This window comes from Phocoena phocoena, chromosome 7 (assembly GCF_963924675.1).
Source record: "Phocoena phocoena chromosome 7, mPhoPho1.1, whole genome shotgun sequence".
Lineage (NCBI taxonomy): Eukaryota > Metazoa > Chordata > Mammalia > Artiodactyla > Phocoenidae > Phocoena > Phocoena phocoena.
The window spans coordinates 106,396,860-106,410,344 of record NC_089225.1 but is presented as its reverse complement, the minus strand read 5'-3'; the positions used below and the strand labels follow the sequence as shown (position 1 = coordinate 106,410,344).

Sequence of the window (13,485 nt, the reverse complement as noted above, 5' to 3'; positions counted from 1 at the left end):
TCAGCATGAACATAATTGCATTTTTGAAAGATCAATTTAGCTAAATCACTTAGAATGTGTTTGGTGGGAACAGTATGAGAAGGAGGACAAATAAGGAGCCTGTAGACCTAGTTCAAGTGAGAAGTGATATAGATATGGACGAGAGTGCTGGCATGGAGATGGAAATAAATGGACAGGGTGGAGACATATAAAAGGAATAATTGATAGAGTTAGGTGACAGATGGGGTACATCAATTGAGGAGATGGCTGTGTCATGGATGACTCTGAGAATTTCAACTTGAAAGAATGAGTCAGTTAATAAGTGGTTTAGAGATAGCAAACACTGGAGGAGTAGATGCTTTCTTTAGGGGGCAAGATGATGTGCTCAGTTTTAAAAGTGTTGAGTCTGAGAGACATCTAAGTGGAGAAGTCTAGAACCTTCAGGACCTTAGCCAGAGGCCTTTCTGACACTTGGATAACTGAGTTTGGAAGCTTAGAAGGCAGAGCTGGGCTGGAAATGTGTGTTTAGGAACCATTAGATTGTAGATGGTGATTGAAACCCTAAGAGTACATGAAACCCCTTTGGTGAGGTACCTTGTAATCTGGGTGAGTTACAGGAGCCACTTTGATACCTGGGGACACCTTACCCTGAAAACTCACTGCTAGTGTGAACCACCCCTTGTGCCAATGTTGCTTTTGTCTCATGGTCATCTCAGATCCCACAATTTCTCCATCTCTCTCCTTTCTTTCTTTTACACTGCCCTTTTCTCTCTCTACCACTTTCCTCTCATCTTTTAACCCTTTATCTATGCGGTTATCTCTGTGCCTCATCTTTATTCCTCTCCATTGATTGCTTCCTGTATGTATCTCATTTTGTCTAGTTTTTTATGCTTCTGTCTCTGGATCTAGTTTTACCGTTGAAGCACTCCTCTTTATATTGTCACATCACTTTCTGTTTTCTCTTTGCTTCAGTTTGTTTCTCTTAATCTTATCTTGATCTTTTGGCTTAAAAAAATTACAATCTTTGTGTTTATCTATATTTTCTTCAACCACATTTGGCTTCATCTCACAGTTTACCACTTTCATTGTCACCATCTGCCTGCTTTTTTGACACTGACCACACTATTGACTATTATTACTTCTGCCAGTTCTCTATGAGCTTTCTACATCACAGGACTGTCCATCAGTCACAGACTTTATTATCATGTTTCTGGTGAACTTCCTAGAGGTATCTTGAAAATTATCCATCTTCCTCTACAAAACTTCCCAATCTCGTGATATTTGGATCTCATGTCCACTTAGAAAAACTTGACACTTACTCAGATATCTTTTAATTTGAAGAAACTTACTCAGATATCTTTTCAGCCTGATTTTTCAATTATTTCTCCTTGCATTATCCACTTAGCCTCACCTCCCTCCACCCAGAAGCTGAGCTCTTCTTTCTCTTTTGGCTCCTTCAAACCTGTTGAAAACAGTCCAAATCTGTGCACAGGCCTGTCTGTATATGAGTATGTGTATTGGTGTGTGCATGTATGGCAATGTTTTGGGGGAGAGATAGGTAAAGAAGGAAGAGCTTTTCCTCTGTGCAGACAGTAAAACAAAGATAACTGAGAACTAGTATCACAATTGGCTTTTCTATCACATGCTAATAGATTGGCATCTCTTCTGAGTCTCTTCCTCTATTTATTTTTAGAGCTTTGAATCCACAGGACATTGAAGGGAAATAAGGAAACAGCAGACTGTAGATGGCGCCCAGGAAACAGACTTTGATGTGGTCATGCTAATCTACGTTCGAAGCTCAGATGGGCTGAAGAAAAATACACCTGTCCAATGACTACACCTCATATCCAACAGAGATTTTCTCTGTCTCTTTCAATCTAGCCACACCTTCTCCTCCTCCTTTTCTTCAACTTTCTGCCCATCTGTGAACTTCTCTGTCCCTGATTTCTCTTAACTTCTGTGTTGATTTCTCTCATTTCATCAGTTATACTCTTAATATCTGTTCTTTTTTATTTCTCTGTTCATCCTTTTTGGCATTATCCTTCTAGGTGTCCTGTATATCATACAACTTGTTCCATTCCTACCCTCTCTGTTTCTTTATGGTTTTTGCTTTTTCCCTCTCAATCTGAATATATATTTCAAAATCCACACCAATACTGGTGATTATATACCCACCAATATATATACATATATATGTATATATGTGTGTATATGTATACACACACACACACACACACACACATATATATATATATATATATATATATATATATATACACATATGTATTTATTATTGTTGCTAAATAAGTCTTCTTGCATCAGGCACTGATACATTCCCCTGTGAATATGCCAGGTCCCTCGTATCCCCTCTTTGGACTCTGATCATGTGACACAGCTCTTATCTTCCTGCCGGTTACATAAAATAGTCACCCTTTTTTACCCTTATACATTTGTACATCTATTTCCTCATCCTAAAATGAGGAAGCAAGAGTTAGCCTTCCTAAGACTTAAAGATTTTGTGATAACAGAGTAAGATCTTATTTGCCAAAGGAATTTAAAATATCATGGTACAATCCAATTACAATGTGATGAATATCTGTCACAAACTATACTAAAGTTTGAGAATGGGTGATCTGAAGCTTTTATTTCTGTCTATAATTACACAGAAGGACCAGTTGTCTTTTTAGGCTTTTACGATTACAAATGACATTCATGTCAACCAGTATATCACTATAGAAATCTAGGATCTTAGTGTTAGCAGGCATGACAGTAAGTGTTTAAAAAGAGACCATCATTTTGGTGATTATTTCTGCTAAGATAGGAATATAAAATTACATACATTTAGTGATATGAGTCATTCTATTAAACATGAATTTATAATAATTTCCTGCCTCTTTCCATTTTCTAAAATCCGAAAAGTAGTTCCCAGGATTAACTGGATACAAGGTAGTCAAGGTCTCAGAATAAAATGCACCAGGAAACAGTGTCTTTTCATTCCTGACATTCTGCAGGCCAAGGCTTGGCATCCTAATCTTCTTTACCTGACCCATTTCCCAGGACTGAGCTAGACGTTTCCTGAGGCTCATCTTCGTTACTCAATTCTGAAGTGTCACCACTGCTGATCCCTGCAGAAAGAAGTAAAATTCCTTTACAGTCTCAGCCTGTGTCCTAGGACCTATACAGCATGGAGTCCTTTAAAAGGAAATCTGGAAAGGGGAAGCTTATGTAGAAGAGGTAGGAATATTCCTACCACCAGGCCCCCTACGGCTCCATCTGACCTCCTGGTCAAGGTTGCTCCAGGGACCACCCCCAAGGCCGGGACTGGACACAACTTTGCCGTGGCAGGCACTCGCTTTGGTCACTATTCTTTACCCTTTCCTCTTGTCTGCACATACTTCTGCTTCCACTTTGTTTCTTATCCAGGGGGACCATGGAAGCAACATTTTCAAGATGTCAGAGCCTCCATCAGCTGGGCCCTCAGTGAGCACCCCTCCACCCTGGGAACCGCTTTATCCTTTTATGTGAGTGAAGAATAAACCTGTACTGCACTTGTGACACTGAACTTCCTGAGGCCTACAAGTAACATCCATTAGCCCAGCTCACCTAATTCAACATGTATAATGTGGATCATCTAAAATGCCAACAAAGTTATCATTTTATTTTAAAGGATATTACTGAAAATTTGAATGAAGCTTTTGTAGCAAAGAAAGATGTTTGTTACAGCAAGAGTTTTGATTGTTCTTACGTCTTTTCCTGTTGCTTATGCTGCAAATTGATGTGTTTTCAATATCCCAAGGATCTAGGAAGGAAAGGAAAATACAACCAGTAATCTATATCTAAAAGAGTAGTAAATCTTATGACTACTCACACTGTAGACAGGATTTGGACTATAAAGACACAATGATGATCATTTCTGTCTCTTCCTGTCTAAAGGAAGTGAGCTCTACCAAATGGAGCAAAGGCCCCCCCCCAGTCCTTTAGCCCTAATTACAAAGTCAAAGAAGTTTTGAAAGCCAATATTTTTTCACAGGTTTGTACTAACTAGTTTGGCAATGAATCTGGACTTCAGCTGCCACGAGTCCAAGAAAATATTTATCACAGTTGCTGTGAATTCACACCATTTGATGCAGGAACACTGATACAGTATATTGGAGAACGAGATTCTGTCCCAGACCCTACTGGAGTGTTTTATAACAAATAGGATATACACCACACTGTCTTGCTAAAAAAATAAAACATTATATCTTACATCTGGCTTTAAAGATTTTGAATAAACGATTATGAATTTTTGCTAAGAGTCCAGGTTGTTAGTTCTGACTCTTCCAATAATTGTCCATATGTGATGTGTAAAGATCCTTAAATGTTTATGTGCTGGAGTTTCCTCATCTGTGAAATGAGGGAACAACAGTTTTCTGACCTACCTTTTAGGTTGTTGTAAACATAAAATGATACCTTATTTGTGAAGATGTTTTCAAATATCACTATACACGCCAATGTCATGTTGCAGGTAACGCTGGGTTCCTACCTGGCTCTGCCTTTTACTCTCCATAAAAGACCCTCAAACATTACCAACTCCAGTTTCCTCAACTATAAACCTGGATAACCTGGTTACCCTAACTCCCTGTTAAGGTTTTTGTAAAAACAAAGGGAAGCTTTATTTATAAAAACCCTATGAGAAATCACCATGTAAGCCAATGGTTCAGCTATAATTGGGGTTTGAGAGTATTTGGTCTTAAGCTATTTTTCCATCAATAATTTAATAGAAGCACAAATTATTCTGTGAAGTCTTTCTAAGTTGGGGACTAATGACAATATTGACAACAAATAGAGGAATGCTGTGCTTAGTATGCTCCATAGAATAAAAGCATGCTGAGGAAGAAGTACATTATTTCCACTCTTTAGCATTAACAGATACGATAGTGTGTAGTAAAAGGTATAATTTTACCAGCATATTTTTGCTACATCTTCAATATATCAATTGACTGGGCTCATCCAGTTAAACAACAGTTTATATACAATGCCTTCTTGTCTCCTTCCACTTCCCAACAGGGCCAGAAAAGTTAAATGTGGAAAATGATATCCTAGAAGGAATCAAATCAAGGCATGTGGAGAATGCTCAGAATAAGATTCACCAGGGAAACAGAGCTCTGGGTTTACACTCGGGATATTTGCTGTCCATGGCTGCAATCCTTATCTTCCTACATGAGCCATCTGGGATCATGATCACGTGGCTTCTCTGGCCCCTCCTCCCTCACTTGGTTCTAAAAAGTCAAGGTTATTGGTCACTGCACAAAGGAACAGGATTCTCGAGGGGTTTGGGCGTGTGACCAAGGAACCCATTCAGCAGGAATTTCCCTCATGAGAAAACTTGCAGAAGTCTTGAAAAGCCATGCGAGGCATGGCCCGCACGCAGGCCACCCTGGGCTGCCTTTCTAAGTCATCTGCTGTGTAGGTTAGTGATGTTCCACTCCCTGTTCCCAGAGCAGAGACAATTCAAATGCAAGGGGCAACTTTGCTCTGCTTGAACCTTACCGTCCTTCCCTTCTCTCTCTTCTACTTCTGACCCCTTCTGTTGTCTTTTCAAGCTTCCTGCATCTGCTGTTTCTCATGTAGGGTACCTCGGAGACCTTGTGTTCAGGGCCTTGTGTGAGCCTCCTATCCTCACCTCGTCCCACCCCCTGCCAACCTGGTGCCCTCCTGAACTATTTGCAAGCCTGGGAAATCATTTTCTCATGTGTCTGAGCCGTAGATGTGTTTTAGGACTACCTTCTAGAGCAGTCTTCCTACTAGTACTAAGACAAAAGTGTTCCCTAAAAACTGCAACAAATCTACATTTTACTTTGATAGATCTAGTGAGCAATTAGATTGAGTGTAGTATTTAAAATATTGCTCTTTTGTAGCACCAAGATCAGGTAACATTTTATCTCTTCTTAGGACTGTTCCTAGCGTGTTTCCATAAATAGGTATGTTTCTGATATTGTCTAGGTCTGGAAAGTAGAAAGGGACAAAAATTCACCAACTCTACACTACAGAGACACAGATCTTATGGCAACTCAGGCTACCCATAGGATTGAGGAAATAACATTTTGATAATCATTTCGAGCTTCAGTTTTACAAGAAAATAATGCAGAATCCAGGACGCTAGCCTTGTTATTCCCTTCAGTCTCCCATGAGACTTTGTAGAGAACTTGAAACATTTATGTGATTGTGTTTCCTCATCTAGAAGCAAGGGTTACAATGTCCATCCTGCTTAGCCCTTAAGGTTGTCGTAAGATATTGTTTGCAAAGGTCCTTTGAAAAATCACTGTATATGCCATGACTTGTTGAAGAATTCTGTCAAAAACAATCCTTTGGGTTTCAGAATGCCTTATATGAAGTCTTTATTTCTGCTAACACTAGGTAGCTGGACAAGGTATGACATGATTCAAGTTTGTGATCAGATGATAATATGACCTTCCAGTAAAGGAATACAGCCCACCCTTGAACAATATGGGTTTGAACTGCACAGGTCCACTTAAACTCAGATTTTTTCCATACTAAATACTACAGCAGGACTTCCCTGGTGGCGCAGTGGTGGAGAATCTGCCTGCCAATGCAGGGGACAAGGGTTCGATCCCTGGTCTGGGAAGCTCCCACATGCTGCAGAGCAACTAAGCCCGTGCGCCACAACTACTGAGTCTGTGCACCACAACTAGTGAAGCCCACGTGCCTAGAGCCCATGCTCCACAACTAGAGAAAGCCACTGCTCAGCAACGAAGACCCAACACAGCCAAAAAAGAAAAAAAAAAGAAGTTAAATACTATAGCACTAAACGATCCACAGTTGGTGGAATTCATGGATGCCACCTGCGTGTATGGAGGGCTGACTCTTAAGTTATGGGCAGATTTTTGACTGCACTGGAGGTTGGTGCCCTTAACCCACGCATTGCCAACCGTATTTAGCTTTCTGTTCTTTGTAGAAATCACTGCATAAATCCACCACTTCATAGGCGTAGCGACTAGTAGGTTTTTTTTTTTGGCTGTGCACAGGCTTTCTCTAGTTGTGACGAGTGGGGGCTACTCTTTGTTGCGGTGCACGGGCCTCTCATCGCGGTGGCTTCTCTTGCTGTGGAGCACGGGATCTAGGCACACGGGCTCAGTAGTTGTGGCACGTGGGCTCAGTAGTTGTGGCATGCGGGCTCTAGAGCGCAGGCTCAGCAGCTGTGGCGCACGGGCTTAGTTACTCCACGGCATGTGGGATCTTCCCAGACCAGGGCTCGAACCCATGTCCCCTGAATTGGCAGGCGGATTCTTAACCACTGTGCCACCAGGGAAGCCCACAGCTAGTAGTTTTAAACACACTCATTACTTTGCTGGCCTATTTCTACTATATAATCAATATAGGGTACATATATTTATTAATGGGACCCAATAGTTAATAGGCCTCATCCCCAGATATAGATTTCACATCTCTCTGCATTTCCCATAAAAGTCCAGTAAAATAAAGACAGAGAATAGGATTCCAGAGTAAACTGGAACCACGCTACAGAAGGGGCTCAGCATAAGATGCTCAGGAAACAGTGACTATAGTTCAGGTTCCTGCAGCCTAGGCCTTGCTCTCCCACTTCCTTACCAGACGCCTTTCTCAGTGCTGATGTGGAGGGTTCTGGGGACACGTCTCCATCACTGGATTCTGCGGAGTCCTCACTGCTGATCACTGCACAGAGGAACAAAACCACTTAGGATCTCAGGGTGGAGCCCACACAGCAGGAAACCTCAGAATGAGAGCACTAGGAAGATCTAGAAGCTAAGTTAACTCAAGGCACCGTGACCTGTGCTTGAATGTGTGTGACCTGCAGGTTTCTCCAGGTCCTGCACAAAACGTGATGATATTCACAGAGGGCAGCTTTGCCCATTCTGCCAACACTCTTCTTCCCTCACCCTCATTCTACCTCTTACCACAACTCACAATCTACCTCTGACCCTCTACTTCATTCTACCTCTTTCTCTCATTCTTATTTTATTTCTTTACCTTCCTCTTAGCTTGGCCAGTTTTCCCTACTTATGCCTCTCTTTCTGGGGATGGTATCTCTTTATACCTCGCTTTGTCTTCATGTGTTTCTTTTCCATCTCCTCTCTTGAATACCTTGGGTCTCTGATTTTTTCCCTTTTCTTTATCTTGTACCCCCATACTTTCCTCTCTTGCTTTAGAAATTGTCTCTTGGACATCAATACCTATTATTTACCCCTTTTGTCTTTTGATATTTTTCCAGTTCCTGGGGAATCTCTTCTGCTAAACTCACTGCACAGGGCACTGGTTCCCTCCCCTTCCTGCCTCTGTCCGTGGCCACCAGCCTCTGACCTGCCCCAGCCTCTTGCCCTGTTCCTGTGATTCCTGCTCCACATTGTGTCAGCCTTACCTATTACATCAGGTGCCTGGTTACAGTCAGTCCTTGCTTGGGTTTGCCATTCAACTCTGGGGTTAAAAAATGGCTTTTCTTTCTTTATATCCGCCAGAGGGACAGAAGAGGAATTGACTTGAACTCCATGGTTGGGTAGATTTGCGTCTGGATCAAATTGTAATGAATGAAGAATTTTAATTTGTCACTCCAAAAGGCAGTAAGCACTGTTCACTAGCATTAACAGCCTTCTCCTTGTAATTCCACTGCAGGAGGGAGGCTTCACCCCGACCCTTCTCCGTGCTGCTGTTCAACTCTGTCCCTTTCTTTGTGTCTCCCTCAATTCCCAGGTTTGTTTTTACTTTCTTTTCACTTACTTTTCTCATCTTTTGATGATTTTTCGCTTTTCAAAAATAAAAATCACAATTGCAGTATAACCCATAGATAAAAATGCATAAATCATAAATTTTGAATTATCACAGAACAAGCATATCTGGGTAACCATCACTTTGGTCAAGTAATAGGAGATTACTAACACTCCAGAAACCTCTTAGAGATGCCCCACTAACTGTCCAGATGTATCTTGCTCAAGTTAACCACCACTTTGACACTTTTAATACCATAGATGATTGATTTTACTAGTTCAAAATTTATACAAATTTATATAAGTGGAATCATTCACTCTTGCTCTCTCTCTCTGTCCCTCTGACATTTTAGGGGCAGGGGTGGATTTGGCTTCTTTAGTCAACATGTGTGTGATAGTCATCTGTATCCATTTCGTATATTTATCTTCACCACTATATAATATTCCTTTATAGAAATTATCCACTAAAAAATAAAACCATAAAATATCTATTTTTGCAGGCTCAAGCTTTAGAATACTATGAATGATGCTATGATGAACATTCTTTTGTGTGTGTTTTGATGGAGATAATATGCGTTTCCGTTGCTCTGTTGAGGAATGTAACTGCTGAGTCACAGGCTATGTGTAAAGTTAGGATTGACAGAAGTGACAAAACCATGGTTGGCTTAATCCACTAAGTTTTGGGACTATTTTTTTATACAGCAATAGATAACTGATACAGCTTCCAAATAGAGATGTCCATCAGATCTTTGAATACAGATCTTCAAGCACTTGGAGGAATGAGTCTAGAGATCAGGTGTGGCTGGAGATGTACATTTAGGAATCAATAGATGATGGATGGTACTGAAACCATGGGGAGGGTGAGATGCCTGAGGAGAGGCCTATTTTTATCTGAGGGGTTTACAGGGCTATTTTGATCATTGCAAATACCTTACCCTTCTCAATGGTATTAGGAACAGTCCCTTGTGTCTTCTTTTTTGATGACTGTCTCCTCAAATGGGGCAATGTCTTGATTTGTCTCCTCTCTCTGTTTGGCCCACTCTCTACCAATTTTTAATTAATTGTCCTTTAAGTTATTCTCTTTGTGCCTCTCCTACCCCCATTTTTCTATTTATTGGTATTCTTTTTCATCTGTATCTTTCTCTATTCATCTCTTTTCCTCTACATTTGTAATCACTGTCCCCAGGGTCCAGCAGGGTCTAGGACCAGGCAAAGGAGGTGCCTAGGGCACACCAAGGTGCCAAGGGTAAGATAATCCTTATATGTGCCCCAGGGTCTCACCCTAGACCTGACCCTGCTGTCCCATACCTGCTTTTTCAATGTATCCGTTCTCTGTTACGTTTCCTACTTTCTCCTACTCTATCCCTATTTCTTAATTATTATTATGACCTGCGTATGTCTCCTCTATATCAATTTTGTCTTTCTATATATTTTCCTCATTTAAGCATTCAAATCATCACCAAAGTTCTCCCTGTGTGCCATTGTCCAACAAACCACATCCCTCTACCTGCCACTTCCTTCTAAAAGGCCCTTCACCTGGGCTTCCTTACTTGCAAATCTGACCTGCAACATCTTACATGATTTACATGTTTCTGTTATAACCTCTGAAAAGGAAGTTGCAACTTATTTTTTTCATCAACTCCACAACATGGCATTATTTTGATTCCATGTCAATTTATCTAAAATCTATCTCACTCTTGTACTTTGTTATTTGGTGCTCCACAGTCCACCTTTTCCTATTCTTCCTCTTTGCATTCTCTTCCCAGGGCCACCCCATCCACTAAAGAGCTCAGCTCTCTTTCTCCCTTGCAACTTACACCTGCTAAAATCAGCCAGAGGTTGTGGAGAAGGCTTGCACAGTGTTAGAATTGGGAAGGGGTATATTAGTATGGGAGAACAAAGGAGAGCTTTTACTCTCATAGAAAAACAAAGATGTAATTAGAAAATTGGTAATTACTTTCTTCCTCATAAGGCAATGGGCTGGGTGTCTCTTTTCTTGCATCACCATTATATGATTGGATAGGTACTTGTTCGCAGGACCCTGAAGATAAAAAAGACCACAGAGACTTGCTTTCCCCTGTTTCCATTTTCTTGCATTTCATCCGACTTCTCTTTCCTTCTTATGTTTCTACTTATAGCCTGTCTGCATATATTGCCACCTTCACCCCGTGAAAGTGCCATGTTTCATTGATTCTGGAGCCGATCTCTCCCTGACTTGTTCGACTTTTGTTTCTGTCTCTCTTCCCTAGTGGGGCTCTGCAACTCTTCACCTTCTGTCTCTTAGTTTTTCCTTTCTCACTTTCTTCCTCCAGGTCTCTCCCATCAATATATCAGGCCCCATTCCTGCCCTCTGTGTATCTGTGTGATTTTCCCCTTCTTTGTTAACAGATGTCTCCTTGAGTGGTGCATTACTTCCTTCTCTGCCACTAGTCAGGACCTCTTGGCCATTCCACACTCACACAAACCCAGCCAGTCTTACCTGCTGGTTCAGACTCTTGGGCACATTGTTCATTTGCTTGTTGGCTTTCTAGTGCATCGTTTTGGTCGCTGGTTGTATCTTTCCTCTTTGCATTTATCTGTTCTGTTTCACAGAGGTGATCCGAGAGTGCATTTTCAGGTGAGGTCGTACCTAAATCATGTTTTGATTCATCATATTTTGTTTTCCTCTGGCATCAATCAGCATCCAACAGGAAAATACAAACCACTTTAAGCTTTTAAAGCAGAGGAAATTTAATCCAGGGATTGGTTACTTGGTGAATGGAAGATCAAGTGGAAGAATGCAGCAACCTGAAGCACAGTCAACAGAAAGCTATGGGAGGGACGGAGGGTGGGCTCATGGGCTGAGGTCACGGGGTAGGCAGAAGCTGGACCGTGGCTGGCCTGCCTGGTGGAAGGTGGAGTCAAGGCTGTGATGCAGCCACTCCTAGAATTGTTACTGGAGATAGTGGTGGGGCAACACCTGGCTTCTCCCTTATTCCCACTCTCTTGCTAGTGTCTCCCACATTAGGAACCCAGCGGGGAGCCAGCAGCAAGGGGAGCTGGCAAGCAAGTCCACAGGGGCAAGTGGCCAGAGAGAGAGGGCAGAGAAGAGCAGGGGAGGGTAAGGAATGAGGCCCTGGGTAAACCACCCAGGACCAGCACACACGCCCTTCCCCCATGGCAAACCTTCTCTGCTCATTATTGATTCCATCGACCCATCCCACTCTGTTCCCACCGGCCTCAATAATGTATGAATACATAGACATATTTTTCAGTGCAGTGTGGATTTTTCTCATTTAGTGCTTTTCTAAACAAAGTAATTTACGTAAAGCATGATTTAAAATTATTTCCCAAGGTTTTAATATAGAACGTGGGCCCTGGTGCATGCTTTGTGCCACATCTGGTGGGCATGAGACACAGCCCTTCCTGTCCCTGTACATTTCACAGCCCGCCGTACTTGTTGGGTCACACTCTTGGACACACTTATTGGTGGCCTGTTGTGTATCATTTGGGTCCTAGGTTGAAGTTTCTCTCTTTATATTCATTGCTCGCCATCACTGAGATGCTCTGGGATTCCACTTCCTGGCAGGGTTGCCCCCAGACCACACTGTGAGTTTTAAAGAATTTCATTGCCTCCTCCCTCCACTCCCCCCCTCCCACCCCCCGCCACACACACACATGTGGCATCCCTTCTCTCTGCTCCTTACACGTCGCAGTTCCATCCACTCACCCCTTCCTGTTCCCACCAGCTGTACGAATAGATGAATGGCTAATATGTATTCATACATTTTGGGGTATTTTAGAATGTTAACTTTCTGAATAAGTGTGATTTGGTAAAAGTATAACTGTGTTTTCAGAAATCACTCTGAAAGTTTTTTCTTTTCTAAAAATGTATTACTAATTTAGAACATTCTTTCTTAAATAACACATCCCGACTGGAAGCTACATAATAAGAGCCTTTCATATTGTGGCAAGTTCCCTGAGACTCTTCTATGTTCCTTAATTCCTAAGGAGAGTCATGGAATAAAGATTTATAATTTATTATAGACTAGTGTGCTCTAAGCATGGGGAAACTATGACCCTCAATTTATCTTCCTGGGCTAGAAGTTGGTATTGCTTTTATCACTGCTTTTCCAGCCTGGGGAATCAGTAAATCCAACGGACATCTGTGAGAGAAGAAAATCCCAAAGTTTACTATAATGGTTAAAAGCTTAGACTCTGGCACCAGATACAAATAATGATGATAATTAAATGTAGTAATAATAACAAATGCATGGAACACTGATGAACCCCCAGGCATGATTGTGAATGCTTTACATGATATGACTTGTTTAAAATCCAGCACCCTCTGAAGTAGGTACTATTATCATGTCCTTTTTAAAGATGTTGAAACTGAGGGACAAAAAGAGGTAGTCACTTCCCTAAGATCGCGAGGTAGAATTTGAAGCTAGGCCATGGGCACCTGAATTCCTGCTGTGACACTATTCACAGCAGAGTTCAATCCCAATTCTCAGTTGGGTGAACTTGTGCAAATAACCAAACTCTCTAAGATGATACTTTTTCCCCTGAAAAACAAGGGTAATATATACCTCATTTTCAGGTTTGAGGGAAGATTAAATAAACTACTAGCTGCATCAATATACAGTATACTGTGATCGGAAAAATCAAATCATTATGATTAATGTTTTAGATTAACAATATATTTGTTTGTACCAGTATTTTTTACTCAGGACCAAACACGTGCTGAATACCTAGTATCAGTCATTCTGGGTAATGCATTTTCATC

General features: G+C 41.4%; 1 protein-coding gene across 1 annotated transcript in view; it reads right to left on the bottom strand.

Moving 5' to 3' along the window:
• SP100 (SP100 nuclear antigen) overlaps positions 1 to 13,485 on the bottom strand; it is a 98,759-nt gene that overhangs the window by 36,704 nt on the left and 48,570 nt on the right. Inside the window, exons 6-11 of the mRNA XM_065880186.1 lie at positions 11,200 to 11,386; positions 10,677 to 10,761; positions 8,378 to 8,529; positions 7,591 to 7,674; positions 3,725 to 3,778; positions 3,021 to 3,104 (exon numbers count right to left, since the gene is read on the bottom strand). Coding sequence (XP_065736258.1) covers positions 3,021 to 3,104; positions 3,725 to 3,778; positions 7,591 to 7,674; positions 8,378 to 8,529; positions 10,677 to 10,761; positions 11,200 to 11,386 — 646 coding nt within the window. The remainder of the gene's footprint in view (positions 1 to 3,020; positions 3,105 to 3,724; positions 3,779 to 7,590; positions 7,675 to 8,377; positions 8,530 to 10,676; positions 10,762 to 11,199; positions 11,387 to 13,485) is intronic.